The sequence below is a fragment of the Protopterus annectens genome, chromosome 12.part0 (genome assembly GCF_019279795.1).
Source record: "Protopterus annectens isolate FY-2018-M chromosome 12.part0, PAN1.0, whole genome shotgun sequence".
Classification (NCBI taxonomy): domain Eukaryota; kingdom Metazoa; phylum Chordata; order Ceratodontiformes; family Protopteridae; genus Protopterus; species Protopterus annectens.
This window is the reverse complement of record NC_056746.1, coordinates 370207199-370231587: the sequence shown is the minus strand read 5'-3', so window position 1 is coordinate 370231587 and position 24389 is coordinate 370207199. Positions and strand designations below refer to the sequence as shown.

Genomic DNA, 24389 nt, shown 5'->3' with positions numbered 1-24389 from the left:
TGCTGAGAAGATCGTAAAATAACAAAAGTACATAAATTAAAATAAATATATAAAATTCCGCCCTTTACGAGGCCGGTTGTATGGCACCCTAGGCGATCGCCTAGCTCGCCTATGCCTAAAGCTGGCCGTGATCTCAGGCCTTCAGATTCCATCATACTTACCATATTGTGTGGGCCAGTTGATGACTACAAATGCATCTCTGCAATGCATATACCTTAGAGTTAGAAATCACACATTTCATATGAAACATTTGGTAATTAAGATTCCAGCTATATCTTTATGGAGTTTCTCTACTGTTGGTCAACTGTAAAGTGGAAAAGGTTGCATCTCTTTGATTGATATGTCATAGAGAATATCACTGGCAGTCTTTCTGTTAGAGGACCACTAGTGATTCACATTTTTTCACTTTTGTCCACCACTGTGACACCATGGAATTAGTATATCTAAGTAAGGGGGTTTAGGAGGCCGAGCCTTGTGTGTGGAGATACAGGAAGGCTTGCCTCCTAGAGGGAAAAGTTTTTACTTTTTTTTTAATCCAGTCATTGCTTTGACAAGTTGGAATTTTTTTTTGTAGTTTCAGTGAGGTAATACTCAGCACTTCAGAGCAGAACCATTCCACAGATTTGAGATGCGCAGGTCTCCTATAATTGTTTTGCTGTATGCCATGAAGAATATGTTAATATGAATTTTTTTTTATTATTATTTTTCATCCAAAATTTAACAAAAGAAAGAATTCCAAAAAATCATACAAGTCATATCACATGGAGATGAGCAATTATTCAGACTTGTTCCAGTTATCAGCTCTGAAGTATGAATTTTGTTTTACAGAGTTGGGAAAGCTCTGAGAATTTTGGATTGTGAGGCATTCAAATGGCAGGAATTTGTATGTATGCTGTGAGACAACTGAGATATGCAAGTCATACAGAGTGGTCTTGAAGAGTTGTCAGAACAGCTGAATAGTTCTGAAATGTGTTTGTGACATTGTACTTGTGAAAGAATGAATTCCATTCTTTGGTGCAAGATGTTTGAAAATTAAGCATGTCTACAGTAGATGGCAGGTGCTGGGGGTAAGGATTGCTGTAGTGTATAAGATGAGTTGTTTATTATTTAAATGATGTATAAGAGCATCAGCTAGGGTCCATTGTCATGGAGTCATAAAACTCTTATTGCAGTGCTGAGGAATCGAGTCCGTTAGTAGTATAGATGACAGCAAATCCTGCAGAAATGGGAATATCGTAGCCAGTGGTCTGCTTTCTAACCTTTGTAAAACTTGTGATACTCCATGTTTTTTGCCCCCCCAGCACCTTCAGTGGAGACCAGTTGTATACATCTGAGGGACATTTGTTTTTATTATTTTTACAAATTTTTTTTATCTTGTGAAACAGATCTGTGCTGAAGAGTATAAGGAACTTGTAGAAAGACTCCGAAAGAAGTTCAGCTCAACACTTGGAGATCCAAATCTTGAAATACCAGACACAGTCCAGGAATTGTTTAAAAGGTTTGTGTTTTTTGTTGCCTTTTTGCTGTGTAGCTGATTAAATGTTTCTGAAAATATCTACTGGGTGTCTTTATTGGGCTGACATTATTTGTATAGAACTGAATGTGGAATGTAGATGTTTGCATTTTTTTATATGTGCTCTTTGCTGCAGTGCATCCACCCATCAGGCCTTATGAGTTGTTATTTGCCTATTCATACCCCCCATCCCTGGAATTTCTCTAGTACATTGAGGGGGCAAGATCCATTCAGAGGGGGGCCATCATGCGGGTAGCTGTGAGGGCTGTTTTTGCCCTCACTGGCATCCAGGCAGTGAGGGCATTTCTCTGGTCTAATCTTCATCCCTGGCTAGGGTAACAAGCTGTCTGCACCATTGCAGAGACCTGCACCACCTTCCCACTGCAACTTCAGACTCCTGTACCCTCCACTTACAAAGGCTGCCCCAAGCAGTGGCTTGGGAGCTGAAAGCCCACTCCCATGCTGTACACAGTAACAAAGTGCCTTCTCTGAGGAATTGAGGCTGTATCCATTCTCGCCTGCCACCCTGCTATCTCCATAAGCAGACTTGAGTCACCTGAACCATCATCACAGCATTTCAAAATGTCAAAGCAAAGTTATTCGACACGAAAATGTCGACCGCTGAGTTTGTTGAATGGCCAAAACACCAATTTCTTTCCAAGGGAAAGAAATCGGAAGGACAACATACAACACGGCAAAAAAACTAACGTATTTAAGTGGGGGCCTTCGCCCCCACACATCCCACAGTTGGGGGGCTGTGCCCCCCACACTGCCCCTAACTAAATATTCTAACTCCAAGACCGCACTACAGTCGGGGAAAGGCCAGGTGTGACAGAACGGCAAACCAGTTTCTTTCCCTTGGAAAGAAATAGATGTTTTGGCCGTTTGACAAACTCACCATTCGACATTTTCACGTCGCATAAAGGTGCTTCGACATTTTCAATTGTCGATAATCTGATATAGACCCATTTTGAACAGTGACAGGGTCCAAATGTATTAATAGAAAATTAAAACAAGCTACTGTAAACTTTTTCATTGTTTTCATATATTATCGATACATTTTCTTTTTAACAGTTATTCACTCCAGCATTGCGTAATGTACTATATCTACCCATTTCAGTTTCTGTGTTCCAGCTCAAAGGAGTCTTTAACTTGGTTACTAACATTTGCTTCCCCAACATTTCTGGCAAAGCATTCTGTCGAGAATTTTTTAAATCTGCCAACTCATTGCATTCCCAAAAAACTTTTCCCAGTTACCTCTGCCTGTACCATCACACGTCCAAAATTTGCTATCTACCCGAGGAAAGATTCTCTGAAGTCTGCTTTGGATATAAAAATACATGTGGAAAGACTTCCATGCAGAAATTCTAAACCTTCTAGACTTTGGTGCATTCCTGAAAGAAATACAAATTTCCTGTCATTGTTTCTTTGTATACTGCCTTTTCCATTCTCTCCTTAATGTTTTCTAACCGCTTCTGATTGGTTCTTATAGTTATCATGCATTATTTCACATGCCCTTCTAATTAGTCCTTTTTAACAGCAGCTTCTGTTCTGTTTATTTTTTTAATTTAAGTATTTATTTGCAGTTTAACACAGTGGGTAAGCTTGTCTGTAGGCCCTTTCAGCCATCCCCTGGGTCCAGTTAATAGACAGGTGAAAAATATGCAACAATGAACAGTTAACACATTTTCAGTATTTAAAGGGACAGTAACTAGAAGCAGCTGTGCAGTAGCACTATAGAATGTAAGAGGGTTTTTAAAATAGCTAGTTAAGATTTGTTGTAAAAACAATGTTTGAATGCAGTGAGCAAGAATTTATTACACAATAAAGGATTACTCGAATTGTGGCTGTTTAACCTGCTTTAAGAAAACAAGTGCAGTCAGCTTCTTTCTGTAGATGATCTCTTACAGCAGATTGGAAGGGTTTCAGAGTTTGGCTTTTATTGCATTGGGAAGGTTGTCCCATATAGCAGGATATCCATATTGGCAAAAGCTCTTTCACCAATTACACTCTTTAAACTTGATCAGTTGAGAGCTGATAACTTATCCTATGAACTTCTTTGGGGGTAAGTGACATCCCTAGTCAGTAGTAGTCTTTTTAGAGGTGGGCAGTAACCAGTTTCAAGGACTTTATGAATCAAAGAAGCTTGGTGTGAGATAGCCCTTTCTGTTATAGGGAGCTAATTCATTTGCTCCATCAGGTTGCAACAATGCGTGCACCTATCTGCCAGTGGAGCAAATTTGAGTAATTTATTTTCAGTGATTTGTAGTTTGAGTATTCTGGGATGAGTGGAGGTGAAGCAAAGGGAGACCATATTCCTGTTTTGGTACGAGTATGCTTTTAGTGATAGCTAGACCCGCAGTGAGAGATGGGAGAAATGGCAGCAGAATTTCAGTTGGGTTAGAATTTGCAAAGTTGTAGTTGGGTTAGAATTTCTTGTTATGGAAAGAGACACTGACTGTAGGGTCTAGAATTAGGCCAAGGTACTTCTGTTGAATGATGCTGTGTAGCATTTTTGTTATTCTCTTTGAGTAAAATAGGGAGGTAGGAGGTCACTGTCTCAAGGATGGGTAACTACATCACATTAGTTTTGGTAATATTTCATTATTGTATAGCCAGGTGGTATTTCTAGACTCCATTAAAAAGTCATCCAGAGCTAGTCTTTCACTGTACACACTTCTATTCCTTCCTTTTTGCCTATACTTTATTAATTTATGATAGGGAAGATGGTCTCTAACCTGCCGTCCAAATTTCAACTTGACCTCATCCTACTCTGATACCTTTCCCTTTTAGTCATTTGCTCCTATTACCTTGGTTCATTTGCCAATTTCCTCCAATAAATTCGATTCTCATTTTTTGAGATGTAATTTCTTGAATAGAGTTTTGTCTAATTTACTTAACCCATGGTTTCCTTTTTATCTGCACTAACTTTTTCTCTACCATTTCCCTGATATTTGACCATAACATATCATATTTTTCTGTAGTTTTTGTACCTCATCCAGCTTACTCTGAGACTTCTTACCCACAAAGAAGCACCTACAGCAAAGCGCCCCCTCTGCCACTGTGTTCTCTTCATGGCTTAGAGAAAATGCCAGCATTTATTAATCACTCAGTCAAAAATAGTGTAGGTCTACTCTGTATTTACAGCTTTTAATTTTTACAATTGCAACCTACCCCTCATGCTTACACCCTATGGGAACTTCTTTCTATCAAGCCACACATTTTTTCCCACACTTGTTTCTTCTTTAAATGCTTTCCCTTCTGTACTCCCTATTACTTCTATTTGGCACACTATTCATTTATTGCTCCTCTCTTGTTACTTTCTGGTCTGCTTGACCCCCTTTCTTTCCTCATGTCTCCTAGTGCTGTAATTTTCCCAACACATGTATCTCTTACTCTCGTACTATCTACCATACTTACCTTGTCTACGTACCACTGCTGATTGTTTTTCTAACAAGCTGCTCACCAGTCTGTGGTTCAACCTGCTCCATTCACCCTTGCTACGCTCTGGCTCACTCCACTCCCCTACCCAGCCCCAATTCCCAAAGTTATTTTAACCAAACCACACCCTCTCAACCATCAGCCAATTACAAACCTCTCCACCTGATACAACTACCACCAGTCCACTTCCTTCTACACACTATCCAGTCAGTACAACTCTATTTCCATTACTCCCAAATACTATCCACTCCTAGCCAAGCTTTGCATCTCCTCGCATACACATATTTCGATATTTCTCTCACTCCCACATTTTTTCTCCACACATTCCCATACATAATTACCTTTAACCAGCTCACTCTTAACATGACCTACTTATCCTCTATTGGTACTATGCTACCCTTGCTCTCTTTACTCATTCTAGCCTATCACACATTCTATTGTAATTTCCACATCATTAATTATTACTCCCCGACACTTCCCACCCACCCTAATCACCAACACTCTTGCACAGATTTTTTCATCTCAACTCAACTTTTCAGCAGCACCAGCTCCCAATTGTATACTTATAAATTCATCCAAATACATACCCACCCTACACTGTACTTACAAATATCAGAGACTTTCAGCAAAAATCAAACACATCCTACTCCACTCTCTCACTCGCTTCAAACTCCAGGCTGACATTCATCCAAACCCAAGCCCCACACAAGTCATCCCTCCCCACTCACAGTCTCCCACCTCTTTTACTACCGACTCTCCTAATCGAAACCTCCTCCACAAAGCCCCCCACTTCCAAAATGCCGAAACTCTGACCTTCTAATGATCAGCTGCAACTGCAGAACCATCGCCAACAAAATAACTGACTTCCATGCTGCCCTCACCCTTTACTCCCTATACATAGCTGTCATAACTGAGACTTGGGTAAAAACATATACTAACCAATGGCTACAGCATTATCAGACAAGACCAACTAAACAAACGTGGTGGAGGAATCACTATCTTGTTTAAAGACTCTCTCCAACTTGTCCAACTATAACTCACCGTCCCTTGGACATGCCCAGTTGTGAAATAACCACTTACCTGGAAATCAACTCCTACAAATCCATACTCATCATCGCTATCTATTTACCCCCTGGATATAACCTCCCCATCATAGAACACCTCCTATCCTGCGTTTCCTGTTATTTTAATCAGGAAAGAATAGTACTAGGAGACTTCAACTTAGACTGAATTTCCTGCTCCTCTGATAACCCTTCCAGCTTTATTAGCCTTTATAATTTCTCACAAACCATCAATTCTCCCACACTTATTGATAAACACACTAAAAAATAATCAGTTTTAGACTAGATAGCCACAAATAGGCCTAACCTAAATTATCAAGCTGGATGCCTTCCTGACACTCTTAGTGACCACTCCTCCACCTTTCTACTTAGGAAAAGACTTGAAGTAACCAATGACGACATATATAAAAATATCCGCAGCAAAATGAACAACCCCCTCCCTCCTATATTTAACACATTGCAACAGCAATGTGATTGGTCTCCATTAAAAACCCTCCACTTAGAGACCTTTGCTGTTTAATATTTTATCAAAACATTCTTGCAAATACTAGACAACCTCGCACCCACTAGGAAAATCCATGTCAGGGCCAAACAACTCACTTGGTTATCTAATGATACTAAACTAACACTTAGACAAAAGGATAGGGCTTGGTCACAATGTCAAAGATCCAAGAATAATGACAGCCTAATCTCATACCAACAGCTGAGGAACCTTGCTAAAAAAACAAGTCAAACTTGATAAAAAAACTTATTTCCAAACATGTCAAGAAAAGCACTTAAAAATAATCCACAGAAATCTGTTCTCTCTTCAACCTAGGCAAACTCTCTATCCCTGCTCCTTCCACCCAAAATACCTATGACTGCATAGCATCTCAATTTAATACTCACTTTATCAACTCCATAACCTCCTTTATCAACTCCATCGCTACATCACCCCTTTCAGTTCCCACCCCTATAGATCCAAACCTAATTTTCTTCTCTTTCAAACCAAATATATAAAAAGGCTCCTAAATAAACTAAAGCCCTGCACTCTTGCCACATACCAGCTCCCCAGTGATTTTCAAAAGCTAGCTGCCCCATCCATCTCATATCCCATATCTATCATAATAAACTGCTCCATATCTGAACAGTATGTTCCTGTCCTCTGGAAAATATCTCATGTCATCCCTCTACACAGAGGTGGTCCCTGTACAGACTTCTCAAACTACCACACTACTGCTATCCTCTTCCTCCTTTGCAAAGTCGTAGACAAATGCATCCATCTGCAATTGCTTGACCATTTTCTTAATAATCTCCTATCCAACTCCCAACATGGTTTCAGACCAAAACACAGTACTAGTACCACACTCATTAGTTTCACTAACACCATAAACCACCTTAAAAATGAAGGACATCTTGTCTCATCTGTCTTCCTCGACATATCCAAAGAATTTGATACGGTCTCCCAATAATACTGATAAACTGGCAACCTACAACCTCAGTGTAATGTCCCTCACTTGGTTTCATAGGTATCTTTCCAACAGGCAGTAGTCCACCAGATGGAAAAACAAACTATCCCCCCACCCATCTCTGTAGGAGACCTCCAAGGTTCTATCCTTGGACCTCTGCTCTTTATAATATTTACTAATAAACGTATTTCTTCCACCCAACTAGCCACTATCATTCAATATGCAAATGACCCTCTCTTATCTGCTCTGCCCCCTTACCCCAAGAACTGCACAAAAAAGTACAAGAATTTCTCCATGACGTAAAAGAATACCTTACCAACCATCAACTAATTCTCAGTCCCAATAAAACCAAGCTTATTTCCTTCTGCAACAATAGAGCTAAAAATAATCAAACCCTCTTACAATCTACTCCTCCAATGGTACTAGAAACGAACCAGTAAGTCAAACTAAACTCCTTGGTGTAACAATAGATGAATCGCTAAAGTTCGACAAACATATAGCTATTACTGTTAAAAAAGTTCACATCAAACTTGGCTCACTCTATAGAGCTAAACCTTTCCAAACTGACTATGCCAGACTTTCCACAGCCAGAACTCATCTGCTTTCCACCCTTCTTTATTGCTCTGAAATCTTTCACCAACCCGAGTAAGACTGACTTAAATGACCTTGAAATTTGCTATAATAAAATAGCCATGTTTGCCACTAGCCAGTCTTACAAATCCTACCACTGTTCTGAGCTATGCCATCTTAACTGGCTTGAACTTCCCAACCGTCTAAATCTTAACCAATCATTGCACACAATATCATCCACAAGCCTGATCACTGCCCTGCTCTTTCCAACTTAGTTGAACCAAATTCCAACCCCAGACTCCTACGATAATCAGACAAACATCCTAAAAGTGAAAAAGTCCAGCTGCCATGTGGTGCCTGTCTGTATTCAAGTAAAATATCCAAATCCTGGAACCTTCTCTCCCAGCATATTAAGTATAATCGCAATTTCAAATTACTCCTAAAAGAGCATCTTACTATCCACTGGCTGTGCTCCTTTAAACACCTAGGCTAGCCCTTTTAACCTGGTAGACCTCCATACTAAGATTACTTTAGCCCTATTCTTGTACTTCGTAGTTGTAGTACTAACTCTCATGTGATATCTCACTTTATATTTTATGCCTACCTGTAGTTCCTCCTTTAACTCTCCTTAAAAAAAGGATTTGTATTGTTAATATGTCTTTATACCACGTTTATATCATGCTCTGTTCTCAGAATATGCAACTTCCTCTTAGTATTGTAACTTTTTATATTTGTAGATTTTATATTTTTATACTTTATGTTGTTCCATTGCTATTGTTTTTTCATCTACTTCTTGCCCTGGAGCTTTTCTCCCTGGCCTGTGCTGAAAATGGGCCCCTAGCCCAATCGGACTTTACCCAGTAAGCAAATGTAAATAAATAAATAAATCCAGCCAGTTGTTTGTCTCGTTTTGAAAATCCAGGTTGGGTTCTCCTGTGTCTAAAGTAACTTTATCCAAGTGTCTGACAAATTGTATTTTGTTTGCATATTTGAAAAGCAAGACTCTTCCCCAAAACCCTAAAGATCATTCATCTATGGATGTAGCTACTTCTGCAGCTTTCATTTCAGGAGTACCTGTGGATGATTGTGCTGCTGTTACTTGGTTAGGGCATCATAATTTCGTGTCTCATTATACGCTGGACATTCAGTTCACATCCAGGACTTCTTTTGGTTTTACTGTTACTACAAAATATCATTCCTTAGTTCCTCCTGAGGAATTGTTGTGGCTGGAGACTCTGTCCCACAAGTTGAATCCAGATGGAGTAGAAAATGTCTGCTACAAAAGTTATGTACTCACTATAATGATAAATCCGTGTTGCCTGTCTCCATCTGGTTCAACCTTCCTGCCCCTGACCTTCTTGTTGATTTGGCGAGTCTTTTCCTCTGTGATAACTGGACAGCAGGGTTTTTTTTTCATTCTACTTGCCTAGAGTCTCTCATTTCCACTGGGTGTTTTCCTTGTATTTGTTGAAGAGATGGGGGCTGGTGGAATACATTGCAGCATTATATCTTGACTCATGAGGCTAATTCGATCTGGGGAGTTAATGGAGGAGTAGGGAATTTTGGGTAAGGGAGGCAGAGTCAAGACTAGCTAAAGGCTTTAGAATTGGAAGATGTCAGATCCGAGTCAGATCCAAAGTCCCACAGGTTGAACCAGATGGAGAAGGACAACACAGATTTTATCATTATGATAAGTACTTAACTTCCATTTTCTTCTCCTTTCTACTCTGAAGCAAACATCAATTTACTCCTTTGGGCTTGGAACAGCTAATATAAATTAATAATTAGTTTGTTTCACTTGCCTTCAGCTAGCAATGTAAATACCTTATTTCTGAAGCTTTTAATCTGTCTTTGTGCTGCTGGGAAGCCTTGCTATCTACCTTCTTTCATTTAGCATATTTGTCTGTGTCAGTCTATGTTCATTCCTTCAAATGATTAATTCTTACAATTAGTGCACACTTTATCATTTCCTGTTTTAACTCAATTAGGTATCTCAAGCATTGTAGCTATTTCCAAAAGGGCCGATCTGATAGCTAACCCAGTAAAGCACCTGCATCCTCTTGTAGTCAGTCATAGCTTGTCAAGAAAGGTAAGCTGCGCTCCAGAAGCACTAGAGCTGAAATTTAAAAATGAGGCATTGACCAAACAGCATCCAGCATTGAATATTTACTTTCTCACAGATACTTTCTGGTTTCAGTGGTTCACTTGCACCAAATACTTCTGCGTGTGTGTGTGTGTGTGTGTGTGTGTGAAATTGGATAGACCAAAACATTTACTTTCTAAATACTGAGACCAGAAAGTTGACTGCTCGCGTAGTCAAACATTTCCTTCATCGAAACCCAGAAGATCGAAAAGATATGCCAAAAGGCAAAACAGTATCCCTGCTGCACGAAACATAAAAAAAAAAAAAGGCAAAAAATCCATCAAACAATGTTTTTTGCAGGGTGGACGAGCCCCCCTGCATCCTCACACCCCTTGGTAATTATATATACTAACTCTTGAGTTTGCGCACTCATCAGAGAAAAGGTATATTCTCCTACCCCAGGGATGTTCTTCGTGTTTCACTGTTGCAATCATCACATTTGGGTTATCTGCCTGCAGGTAGCCCTCAGCCAGCCTGAATACCAGAGTCTTGAGATTTCTGCATGACGTCAGGTTGTCAGGGGTATAAAACATGCAGCCGGTGCCATTACATCAGCTTTTCTTGCTGTACGGTGCCTGACTCAGAAGCAGTTCTCAAGTGCCGGACGTCCGACTCCTGAAATTTTAGTTTTCGAGTTTCAGATGTGAAGTCTTCAAAAAGATAAGTACCCCATTGGGGATCCTTCTTTCTTGCTCTAACCGATGTCAGAAAAAATTAATAATTGTCTTGCCTTTGGAAAGCAAATATCTCATAGAGGTTTTGATTCTTACTGCGTCACCTTTTTAGGCCCAGACCACAACGTTCCTCACTGTTGGTTTTGTGCCTTGTTCAACGCTTGAACTATTAATTGTCGGGTTATTTTTGTAGCTAAATATTTTCAGTCTCGAGCTCTGTACTCCAAAATGGCTTTGTTAAGCCTTACAACTACCGATCTTCCAAGAAAACGTAAGGATAAAGACTGAGACAGATGGCATAGGTCCAAAACTGCCAACGACGCTTCCATTAAGCTAGTCGCCAGTCCGCCGGTACTCAGGCACTTTCGCAGCCCCGATACCCACTTCTACAGATTCACAGGCCTCAGCTGAGACCCATTCAGAGTCCGGTATGCCGTGAGATGCTTCTTCGACTATGGAACCTGCGGATGTCTCTACCTTGGATGGGTCCGAGCCGCTGTGCAGGCACCGGCTTCTGAGAGTGTATTCAGGCCTGTGGATTTTCATATTAAACTGATGACTTCGTTTCAAGCTAAAAGTACCAAATTCCTCAGGCCTAAAGCTCGCTCTCTGCCTAGAAAACCGACGACCAAAGCACATTCTCAGGCCCACATGCCTCAAAAACAAAGGATTATAATGGCTGAAGACCTTATTACCTTAATTAGGGGAAGTCAGCCTTCCCCCTCTAAGAGACCTAGAACTGATTTTCCTTCTAATTCTTCTGATCAGGAATCTGATATCTCTATTTCTTCTGACTACCAGGATTTACCCTTATCTACTTATGAGGATTCTGATGCAGAGGATTCCATTCCCCCTGCTTCCTCTCCAGAGGATTTTTCTTTTGGTGAAACCTTGCATACCCTTAGGGAACATTTCTGCTGGGAAAGCCAGGACTATTCTCAGTTCAAGAAGAGACTTGGGGAATTCTTAAACCTGCCTCAGCACAGACCTCTAACTATCCCTCCTGTTCTGAAAATTGTAGATGGTGTTTTCCTGGAGTCCAGCCTTATCACAGACACTTTGCCTCCAGCTCCCAGGAAACCTGACAAACAAGACTATGGTGTACCTGACTCTCACAAATTCCTCTTCAAGAATCCTACTATGGATCCAGAGACCATTTCCCAAGGACCTAAAAGCATTAAGGCTACTTCTGCCAAAAATCCTACCCCTTCGGACAGGAATTCTAGGGCTTTAGACAGATGGGATAAGAAAGTTTATACCTCTGCTACTCTGGTCATTAGGGCTTTAAATTGCCAGTTTCATAGGTAAGTACTAGGCTATCTGCCCAGGGGCATTTATAAGCCTAGCCACAGACTGATGGCTTTCGCCTCCCCCATTAGATTAGTAACCTGGGCCTCTATCTAACAGGACTCCTGAAGTGATCCCAGGGTAGAACTTATGATTACCCATCCACTCATCAAGATTTCTCTTGAAGAGGGTCAGAGATGAGCTCTGTCGAATATGGATTGGGATTCTATTCCAGAGTGAGGGAGTCGCTGGGACAGGAATCTATCCCTCCAGTACGTCCTGTTTATTGTTGTGCATAGGTTCAAGTCGCTGGAATGAGTGGCTCTGAGGGATCTCGTTTTTTTGAGGTGAAGCATGCCCATTAGTTCGGGGTTTGACATGGCCCTATAGGTCAGGCATAGGTCACCTCTGAGCAGACGGTAAGCGACTGAGAAGAGCTGGAGCTTTTTTAGTTGTGCTTCATAGGGTAATTGTTTAAGGCCCTTAATTCTCTTAGTGAGGTACTTCTGTGGTCTTTCTAGTTTTTGCAGGTGTCTAGTGAGGTACATCCCAAATGGGGCATTGTACTTTATTATGGGCCTAATGAGTGAGGAGTAAAGGGGCACAATCACCTCCTTGGATCTGGATGAGAAACCCTTTGTGATCAGGTGTGCCACATAGCCAAAATGGTCAGGAAATCCTTCTATGTGGTTCTCAAAGGAGAGCATGCTATCTACTTGGGTACCCAGGTCCCTAATTACTTCTTCTGTACTTAGTGGATTCCCATCTATGTGGTAGTTTGTAGGTACTTTGTTTTTCCCAAATGGGATTACTATGCATTTTTTGGCATTTAGCTTGAGGTCGTGATTTTGACACCAGGTGTTTGTCTCTGAGAGACCCTTTTGCAGGATGTCTGTGTCAGCCGGAGAGTCAATTATTGCACCCAATTTACAGTCATCTGCAAACTTGGTTAGCCATAGTCTCTCCGCATTTGGCTGTACTTCGGAGAAATATATACCGAACAGGAGGGGTCCCAGGACTGACCCCTGTGGGACTCCGCTTGTGACTGGTTTAGACTCAGACATGGCACCTGCCACTCTTACCGTGTGGGTTCTGTCTGAGAGTCAATTGTCAACCCATCTCGTGACATGGGGGTTGATATTTAAGCTGGTGAGTTTGTCTATGATTCCTGAGTGTGGGATGGTGTTGAACACCTTAGCAAGGTCCAGTTATGCTGTGTGGACTACCTTCCCTTTATCTATGGCCTTGGTAACTGTTTCGATGAAGTCGACCAAGTTCAGGAGGCAAGATCTGCCTTTAACAAAGCCGAACTGGGTGGGGTCCAGTGTCTGGAAGTTCCCAGTGTCCCTGTTAATGAGCTCCATGACTATGCATTCCATGGCTTTGCAGACCAAGCTAGTCAAGCTTATCCTTGGCTAGCATAGGAAGAAGCTGTTGAAGAGTTAGCATTTTGAATTTGAGACACCAGAAAGGTGTTGAGGATAGACAGGTTCAGGATAGGATGCCATGAGTTTTCTTTTCTGGGAACCAGGAACAGTCTTGAATAGAAACCTTGTCCCCTTTGTTCTGCTGGGACAGGTTGAATAGCCTTGATGCTGAGGAGGGACAGAACTGGTTTTTGGCCCTCTGCCCACTGGTTTGGGGGGAGGTCTGGCCATCCACTTGCGGGTGGGAGAGAGTGTAAGTGGAAATCTGTATCCTAGGTAATGAGTTCCCAGTTTCTTGCATGCAGGGCGAGCTTTCCTCCTAAAGGTGCAAATAGTTGAGCAAGGCTTGGAAGAGTTAAGGATAAGTCATTGTGCCATTTTTCCATAGGGGGTGGCTTACTACTCCCTGCTTTGGACGTGAGAGTCCCCCACTGCTTAGATTTGTGCATAGCCAGAGACTGAAGTCTTGGTGGTCTGCTACTCCTGGGTTGGGACTGAGAAGGCCTGGAAGGGACTGGAAAGGACCAGTTCTTTGAAGGCCAGTGCCTTCTGAATCTAGGTGGCTGTACTTGTAAGAAATCTAACAGTTTGGATAGATTTAGCTTTTTCCTCCATTCTTTTGAGGACTTCTTCTGCTTTGTTGCCAAAAAGGCGCTCTTGGTTTAAGGGTGTATCCAGTAATTTAGCTTTAACATGATCTGGCAAATTTTGTTCCTTAGGCCAAGCATGCCTTCTAAGTACAGACCCAATGACAGCAGCCCTGCAAGATGCTTCTAAAGCATCAAAACCACATTGTAAAGTATGTTTACCAACTTGATCAGCAGAATGCATTAAACTCTTGTAAATCTTTGTGTTCAGCACAGTCAGGAATCATCATAATTTTCTGTTTAATTAGTCCCATAATATGCTGCTGATACTTTATACAGCTCAGCAAGCTCCTCGTGGTGCCCTGCAGAGTCCTACAAGCGGCCGAAAGACAAAAGAGAGACTTTGGACTTGATTAAGTATTGTTTTTTCTTGTTGTTTCCCTGACACGCTAATCCTGCCTAAAACGTGGCATTTCAGTGCTTCTGTGGATCCCTAGTGATATCTGCATTGCTTACTGTACTTATTTCTTTGTTGCACTTGAATAAAGTTACTGTTTGTCATTTTTGCATTTAAGTTACCTGTAACACAGTCGCAGGCTGCACTCAAATGTGCTAGCCTCCTCTGTGTATTTAAAGTAATTTAAGCTCTGCATTTCTGTTGTTTCTGAAAAAAAAAACACAAAAAAACTCCTTGTTTTCCCGCCTTTCTGAACTAGTCTAGTTCAGTATTCAGGCTTTGCTGAATCCAGGACTGTGGTAAAGGTTCCTGTGTTGCCCATGTCATACTTGGATAATTAGGTGGATTCCTTGTTCACTGTGAGAGAGGTAACTCTGAGCAGCCTATCTGTCCCTGTAGGAGTGGTCCCAGCCTAGCAACTTGTAGCTCACTGGCCATTTTGGGCTAATTTCTATCCTTTTGATCTCCCTGGTATAAAAACCGCTTAGTGCGGGTTAGCTGCAGTTAAACTATTCCAGGCTCCACAAAGTCTGCACTTCAGTTTTTCCCTTGAAACTTGATACACTTCAACCCAGCACTAGAAATAAGGCATTTTAAGACCGGCACTTACTAAAACTCACTAAAACTAGCACTAGCCTACAGCTGGCACTTCAACCCTATACTCAGGAAGTATAAGGCTCTTTACTCATCCAATCGGCAATACAGTCCAAACCATCTATTCAGGCATGTTCAAGGGACAGCTTCAGGTGTACTCTCCGGTCCAGCTGGTGAATCTGGACATCCTGAGGCAATGTTACAATTGCCTCATGTACACAGACAACTCCCTCCTCCTCCTCCTCCCAACCAACACAAACATATGTGAGAGATGCAGCTACACAGCCAAGCTGGAGGCTAAGCTCTCTCAACCCACGACTGGATCATCCAGTCACAAGGAGAAGTGCAACACTAGCACTACATTACCAGACTCACATAGACCAGCCATAGCTGCACCAGCAAACAACTCTCAGAAATACGCAAAAACATACTCGGAGACTCTAAATAAGAACCTGCCTAAACAGCAGAGACCTCCTAAGCATACACCCAAGCAACCCCCACCCCGCAACAGAAACCAGGTAACACATAAGTCACAATGTCAGTGTGCCAAGCAAAAACAGCCCCTAAGGCTAAATAACACACCTAACACACTAGTAATCGGTGATTCTATCATCAGGCACACAGACGTCCCACTCACTAGACTGAACAAGGAGAAGGCTACCGTAAGCTGCCTGTCGGGTGCCAGAATCCGCCACATAACCCATGCACTCAGGTCACTCCACAACAAGTTCAGATATGACTCTGTCATTGTACATGCTGGCATAAATGACCTGAGATGTACCTCCCTGGACTACATGAAAAGAGACATTGAGGAGCTCTCTGACCATGTAGCCCAGGCTGGTATGACCTTGACTCTGAGTAGCATCCTGCCCTCACCCAAAATGATGCCAGCATACAAAGAAAAAAAGATCAGTTTCAATTGGTTAAACTACTGGTATCATTCAAAGGGGATCCAATACTTGTCAGCCTGGGACGACATGCTTGACAAGCCATGTTGCTTCGCCAGAGACGGCTTGCACCTGTCGCCCCTGGGCTGTCGAATACTGGCCAAGACTCTTGCCGCCCCAATACTGCCTTTTTTAGGCAAGGCTCAAAAGACAAACCCGCCTCCATAAACAACAATAATAAACAAAAACTGAGGGTAATGCTGCTCAACGCCAGAAGTCTAAACCTCAAAATGCACGCACTCGAGGCTCTCCTTAGTATGGAAGAAATCGGCGTATGTGCAGTGACAGAAACCTGGTTCAAGGCTCCAGAGAGCAGCCCAGCACTACCATGCTATAACTCCTACCATACCTTTAGGTCCCAAAACCGGGATCGGAACACAAAAGGAGGGGGTGTGTCCATATTCATCAAGAACACCCACACCTCCAGGCTAGTAGCACAGAACGCGGAATCTGAGACCATCCAAGTGCAATTGACAGCGGGTAAATTGACTGTTCAATTTATAGCTTGCTACAGATCTCCCACCTTGTCTCAGGACCCTCACGCAGCATTCCTGAGAACATTAGAAAGTATGAAGATTCTACCCAACACCATGCTACTGGGTGACTTCAACTATCCAAACATTGACTGGGAAAACTACTCAAGCTCAAACGCCCTAGCCCAATGCTTCCTTGAGTTTATAAACTCAAATGTCCTGGAACAGCTGGTCACCACTCCCACAAGAGGTGACAACATACTGGACCTGGTCATCACCAACATGGGGAGCCTATGTTCCACACCTGAGGTAAAACTCATCATTGGTAAGATCAGATCACAAATAATGTCTCTAAAGCCAACTTCACACTCCTCAAGACCAAGGTGGGAAGTTTCAAAGCTCCCAATCAAATGGAAAATGATGACTTATTGGCAGAATCCTTTACAAGCGCATTCTATGAACACCTTCAAAAATGCATGGACCGAGCCATCCCATGTAAAATCAAGACCAACTCCTCAAAAAAGAGGAAGCCAGTCTAGTGGACCCTGGCCATAAATAAACTCTACAACAGAAGGAGGAAACTCCTGCAAGATATTACAAAAAACCCAAAATAAGAAGGCGTCTCTAATTAACATCAGTAAAAAACTGCACTCCCTCATTAAATCATCCAAGGCCAACTTCGAAAGAAAAATAGCCAATGACTCTAAGGATAACCACAAGGCCTTCTTTAACTATGTCAAGAGTCTAGGGGCAAACTCTCAGATATGATCCGAGCTAGTGCATAATGGCCATAACCAACCGACATTGCCAACATCCTGGCTGACAAGTTCTCCACCAAAGGGGCTAGCACCCATCCCAGTAGAATGTGACGCTCCAGATATCTCAGAGACATAAGTAAAGACAGCCCTTGCAAAGGCCAAAAACACAGCATCAATGGGACCAGATGGTATCCCAGGCTGTGTCTTACATGAGCTTCAAAATGAACTAACCCCCCATCTGAAAACACTATTCAAACTCAGCCTCTCTACAGGCTATGTACTCAAAGAACGGCGTACAGCAAAAGTCGTACCACTCCACAAAGGTGGTGCCACAACTGACATTGGGAACTATCGCTGGCAACCGCAGACTTTAAAAAAAAAAAAAAAAGCTTATCTGCACATCCCAATAAGGGAATCTTGGAGGAAATACCTATGCTTCAGAGCAGGCTCCATGCACTATCAGTTCTGTGCACTTCGCTTTGGCTTATCTACTGCACCCAGGGTATTCACAAAGTGCCTAGCTCCACCCATTGCATTTTGCAGGCAGAGAAATTCAGATTTACCCATATTTGAATGACTGCCTAATTCAGGCAGACAGGACTTGCTATTACAGCACCTGGCATTTGTGAAGAGACTTCTAACTTCACTGGAGTACACCATCAACGAGAAGAAATCACACCTATTACCCTGCCAACAGATTCTATTCCTGGGAGCAAGCTTGAACACAACTTCCCAGATGGCATTCCCCACTCCAGAGAGGCAAGTTTATTTGATAACCTACTTCAAACTACTGGCCACAAAAACCCAGCTATCTGCAAGGAAAATCCTGCAAGGCCTGGGGTTCATGGCTACTTGCATTCAGTTAATTCTATATGCAAGGCTGCATATGAGGAAACTTCAATGGTATCTAAAATGTCTATGGTGTCAACATTCTCAGGACATAGAAACAATAATTCCTACCATCCCTTGCCTAAGGGCAGAGTTTATTTGGTGAACAGAGGCCTGCAAACACAACAAGGCACTCCCTTTCACTCTACCCCCTGCCGCCCAAACCCTAACAACAGAAGCAGCAGACTATGCATGGGGGGCTCACATGGCAGGGCAGTGTATTCAGGGCAAATGGACCTGCATATCAATCAGAAAGAAATGTTAGCTGTACAGAATGCTCTGACAGCCTTCAAAGACCTTATTCTTCCAGGACAACTGTTGGTAAAGACTGACAACACCACAGTTATGTGGTACATAAACAGCAGGGGGGAACCCATTCCTACCCACTCTGCAGACTAGCCATGGCTCTGTGGAACACAGCCTTGAGCAACCAAGTGAACCTACAATCTCAATTCATGCCAGGCAAACTAAATTCATTGGCAGATGACTTGAGCAGAAATCTCGTGGACCCACACACATGGAAACTGGAACCCAAAATATTCAACCTCTTGAAGAACAAATGGGGGGACTCCAGAGGTAGACCTCTTTGCCTCCCCTCAGAACTACCAGTTGAACAAATACTGCACCAGAACTCCCCACAGTCAAGATTGGAAAGTGGATGCCCTGTCCTTTACCTGGGAAGGCCTCTCAGATTATGCCTTCCCCCCTCTTGCTCTCCTCTCGAAGGTCCTATTAAAGATCAAACAGGACAAGCCAAGGACAATACTGATTGCACCGGACTCGCCACGCCAGCACTGGTACCCCCTTTTGCGCAGCCTGACAGTGCTACAACCGTGGCACCTGCCTCAGACCCCTTCACTGCTGTCCCAGCAGGCAGGCCAGATTCTACACCCTCAACTTCAAACCCTGAACCTTACAGCTTGGCTAATTCCCCGAGCTCACCTCTAGCAACCCTCTGTAAGCAGGTGCTGGATGTTATTCTTGAGGCAAGGAGGCCTAGTACTAGAAAATCCTATTCAGAGAAGTGGAAGATACTGTTCCTGGAGCCATTCTCAGGGGATGGGCACAACAGTGCCCAGCTTACCTCATATTCTAGATTATTTAACAGAAATGCTCTACAAGGGCCTGTCTTTCTCTTCAATTAAGATTCATGCCTCAGTCATTTCAGCAAATTATAATACTGAGCCACCCCTCTTCTCTCTTCCACTGCTAAAACAATTCCTAGGAGGGGCCAAAAATTTAAGACCCCCCCCCCCAGGAGAGCTCCCACTCCAGCCTGGGACCTAAACTTTGTGTTGGAAAAACTTACTTCTCTCCCCATTGAACCAGCTGCTACAGCAGAGTTGAAATTCCTTTCTTGGAAAACAGCTTTACTTCTTGCCATCACGTCTTTAAGTAGAGTGTCTGAACTGCAGGCCCTTATAGCAGTGGAACCATTCATTATCTTCCATGCGGTCAGGGTTTCCCTCAGGTCTAATCCATCATTTATGCCCAGGGTGGTATCTAGTGTGGCTCTGAACCAGTCCATTCATTTGCCTACTTTTTTCCCTAATCCCCATAATAAAGGGGAAAGGATACTGCATTCCCTGGACGTGCACAGACAGCTTAGATTCTGTTTGGACAGGACTAAGCCTCTCAGAAAATCTGACCAGCTGCTAGTCAGCTTTGCTGCAGGAGCAGAGGAGAAGGCCATTTCTAAGCAAACCATTCCCAAATGGATGGCACATTGCATCCATTTCTGCTACAAGCACCATGGAAAACCTACCCCACAGAGAATAAGAACACATTCCACCAGGGCTGCAGCTACCTCTACTGCATTTCTCAGAGGAGTCCTAACCAGGGACATCCTGGAAGCTGCAACCTGAAGCTCTGTACATACTTTCACCAAGCATTACCACTTGCCTATTTTTCTAAATCCAGAGCTGGATTTGCCACAGCAGTCTTACAGGGCTTGATTGCTATCCCTAATGCTCTTTAACTACCTCCACCCTTCCTTAGCTTTAGGAATAAACCCAAATGCGATAACTGCAACAGTGGAACACGAAGAACATACTACAGTTGTGTATACTTACCATAAATGTAGATGTTCAAGTGTATTCACTGTTGCAGTCCTGGTTACCCTCCCTCCCTCCAGCCCCCTAACTTCTCTTGACTTTTACCTATCCTATTTGTTTTGTATATATTATATCATGTGTATTTGCTTTTTACTGGGGGTGTTCCATACCATATAATTGCTTCCTATTGTGGGGGCACCTGCCATCTGGGGCAAGAAAAACTGATGTAATGGCGTCGGCTGCATGTTTTATACCCCTGACGACCTGACTTCATGGAAGAAGCGACAGCATCCGATGCAGAAATCCGAAGACTCTGGTATTCAGGCTGGCTGAGGGCTACCTGCAGGCAGATAGCCCAAATGTGATGACTGTAACAGCGAATACACTCTAACAGCTACATTTATGGTAAGTGTACACAACTGTATTATTCTCAACTTGCTTTTCTGAAGCACCAACACTCTTCCTCCTGTCTTACCTTTTTCAATATCCTGAAATTTATTTCCCTAATCTGTTTCAGTTAACTGCAAAAAAATGGTTTAAAGCAAGATGCATTCCAAAAGCACTAAAAACAACATAACTCAGTGTATATAATGTCTGCAGCCTGATAACAGATTAAATTTTAACCAAGTACACTGCAATTTCAGTTAAATATCTACTTATTTGCTGATTTTCAGAATGCAGTTTGCATATTAGTTATGCCTAGTTGTTGTTGTCTTTCAGCTTTTCCCGGTTAGCGTCACCCCAGTGGAACTCCGGTCCGCTAATGATTGGTAGTAGATTTTCACGAACACCGAGGTGCCTGCTCGATGTTCAACCTTCAACGAAGGCACGCCCATTTGCGCATGTCTTTTGAACGCCCACTCAACCGCTGGGAGGACATGCAGATGCCACACAGAAGGCACTCCCCGCACTCCAGCCGGGAATTGAACGGGAGAACCTCTTGCTGTGAGATAACAATGCTACCACTGCGGCAGTTATTAGTTATGCCAAGTATTCTTTTATAAATATCTATCTTATACACACACACACACACACACATATATATATATATATATATATATATATATATATATATATATTTTATACACACACACACACACACACACACACACACACACACACAGGACTAGGACATTTCACTGAAACTCAAATGACTGAACACAAATTACTGAAAGCACAATTCACTGAAAACTCAATTCATTGAAACACATTTCACTGAAAGTTATATATGGCCTTTGCCCCACTGTAGTGCGACCCTGGAGTTAGTACATATAGTAAGGGGAGGTATGGGGGGGCATCCCTCCACATATTTCAAGTATATATTATGTTTGAAAAGAGTAATATATTGGAATTGCAAGTATCCATGTATATAGTTCAAAATATTTAAAATACAAATAAAGCTGCAGATAAGGGACATCTTGTCTTATCCATTATTATATACTTTATTACTAATATTAATATGTTTGACTGTGAATATAAATTATGGATCATAATTGATTGTGGAACAGCATAATATTCTGCCACTTGCTAAGTTAAATCCATATTAAAAAATAAAAAGCTTTGCAAGCATCTAATTTAATTAAGTCAGTCAAATTTTTCTTCTGAGGAGAATTTGTAAATGTCATATTTTTAAACATCTTTATTAAATTATCACTGAAGACAGAGGCACACACATTAAAAGAAAAGAATGCACAACATATTAACATTGTTCATTTGCATACTTTATACGTTACATATAAGTTTTCTTTTTTTTTATAACATCTCTCATTTAGTCCAACATTATATAAGTTGCTCAATTCTTGCCTTCCCTCAAGCCTCACTCTGCCTTCTGTACATTATCTGCATGTATTTTCCCAAAAATTCCATTTGTGTCTGTAATTTACTCCTTCCTTTTTTCTAAATATCCCATTTCTGGTTCTTTTGTCTCTTTTGGCAATATTCAGTACTTCAAATACAGTTGGTTTAGATTTTGTTTTCCATTTTTTAGTAATTGCTGTTTTGGCATCCAGTAGAATTAAATGCTGTAAGGCCGCCTTATGTCTAGGCAAGTCAGTTTCTGTCTATTAGCTCAAAATAATAATTTCCTTAGTTATAGGCATTCACACCCCCCATTATTTCCTGTCAGAGAATTCTGTAAGAGATTTTTAAAAATCTCTCATGTCATTGTACTCCCCAAAGCATGTTGCCAGTTACCTCTTTCTTTCCCATCTCACCTTCAACATTTTCTGTCTGCCTGAGGAAAATTTAGTTCTGCTTAGGTATAAGATATGTATCCAGATATTTCCAAGCAAATATCCTATACTTTCTGGACTTTGTTGCATACTTGGGAGCCATACATAGGCCTTCCCATTGTTCTCCTGTGAATTGCTTTTCCACTCTGTCTTGTCTTCCCAATCTTTTCTAGCCGCCTATGAATTGAGTCTTATAGTTATCATGCAGTATTTTATATGCCCTAATAATTATCCCCTTTTTTACAGCAGTTTCTGTTCTAGATTCAACTAAAAACTCTGCCAGGTCTTTTCACTTAGGACTCGTCTATCCCGTTCTCTTTCCCTGTACTTGGATATCAGTCCCTGTTAGGAAAGACTGTGTCTAACCTTCAGTCCTGACCTTTTCATGGCCTCATCCCACTCATTTACATTTCCCTTTCTAGTTATTTGCACCCAGTGCCTTGGTTCCTTTACCAGATTTCTCCAGTACATTCCAGCCCCCCTGTTGCCTATTTCCTGTACCCCTACTTGCAGTCATCCCTACTGACAAAAGTACCTTTCTTCATTCCCATGTTGACTTACATTTTAGTATACTTTCTGCAGGTTTATGAATGCAATATTTTGTATGTTTACCCTCTTATTTCTTAAACTCCACCCCCCACACTTCATCATCATCCCTTTTGTAAGTTGATAAACCTGCTGCTTATGTTATGTATGTGAGCCTTAACTGCATAGCTGTAAAATACGCTTTCAGATCAGGTAATCCTAAACCACCGTGTTCTTTTGGGAGGATCAGCTTATCCCCCTTACACTTGTCCTCTGCCCTTCCCATATAAATTCTTTCAACTGTTTATTAGTGTCCACAACTTCTCTGGTTGATACTATCCATATCCATAAACAAAATATTCAATTTTCTCAGATTTTTTATTCTCACTCAGTCTCTCTTTATATCTTTAGTGGTCATACAGAAATCTGTTTAATCCATATTCCTAAATAGTTTGTCATCTTGCACCCCATAGAATGTCATACAATTGCCTGACAGAGTTTGCTAGCATGAACCATATGTCTATTTTGGCACTACTAAAACTGTAGAGGATATAACATTTTATCTAATTATGTTATTACATTTATATTGTTTGCTTTGATATAATTTTGTAATCCATATTAAGGATTGAAATTGATCTGTAATGTTCTGTTTTTTCATCATCATTCCTTTCTTTTTTTTAAACAACGCAATTTCAATAGTCTCTGGTTCACCTCAGTTAGGAATGGTCATCAAACTTAACTTTATGTAAATATGGAGCTACTTCATTAATATAAACTTGATAAAATTCTGATATATCCACCCAGATCAGGAGCTTATAAACATTTTGGGATTTAACGTTGTCTGTTTTACTTCATTTTAGTACAACACTCTGCCTTGCCACAGTTTGCTATGGTTTACTAGTTTTATGTGGTGGCGTGCCTATTTTTATTTTATCAGATCAGGAGCTTTATTTGATTTTAAAATGTTACACAATCCAAATGCAAGGCAGCCACTTAAAGAGACGGGGATCCACGCAACGAAACCAAATAAATGTAACTAATCACAATATGCGTAGTCCCCTGACGGCAATAAAACGCTGAAAATATTCCAATAGTAGAACACTATGTGCACATCTGCAAGTTCAAAAAATCATTTATTTCCAGAACAGAGTGAGCGCTTTCGCCACAAGGCTTCTTCAGACTCTTAAAACAAATACAAAACATTTAAAATTCTTTATAAAGCATTACATGGTTCTTCATTGGTTAAAGATTGCATCACTATTTGAATTCTTAAAGCAATATATCGTGTGTAATACTGACTCGTAAATACAA

The 24389-nt window shown here is 41.6% G+C and overlaps 1 protein-coding gene across 1 annotated transcript in view; it reads left to right on the top strand.

Moving 5' to 3' along the window:
* Positions 1-24389, top strand: part of GTF3C1 (general transcription factor IIIC subunit 1) — a gene marked incomplete in the record, with an annotated part of 1808906 nt that overhangs the window by 1165971 nt on the left and 618546 nt on the right. The window contains 1 exon segment of the mRNA XM_044089472.1: positions 1386-1498. Coding sequence (XP_043945407.1) covers positions 1386-1498 — 113 coding nt within the window.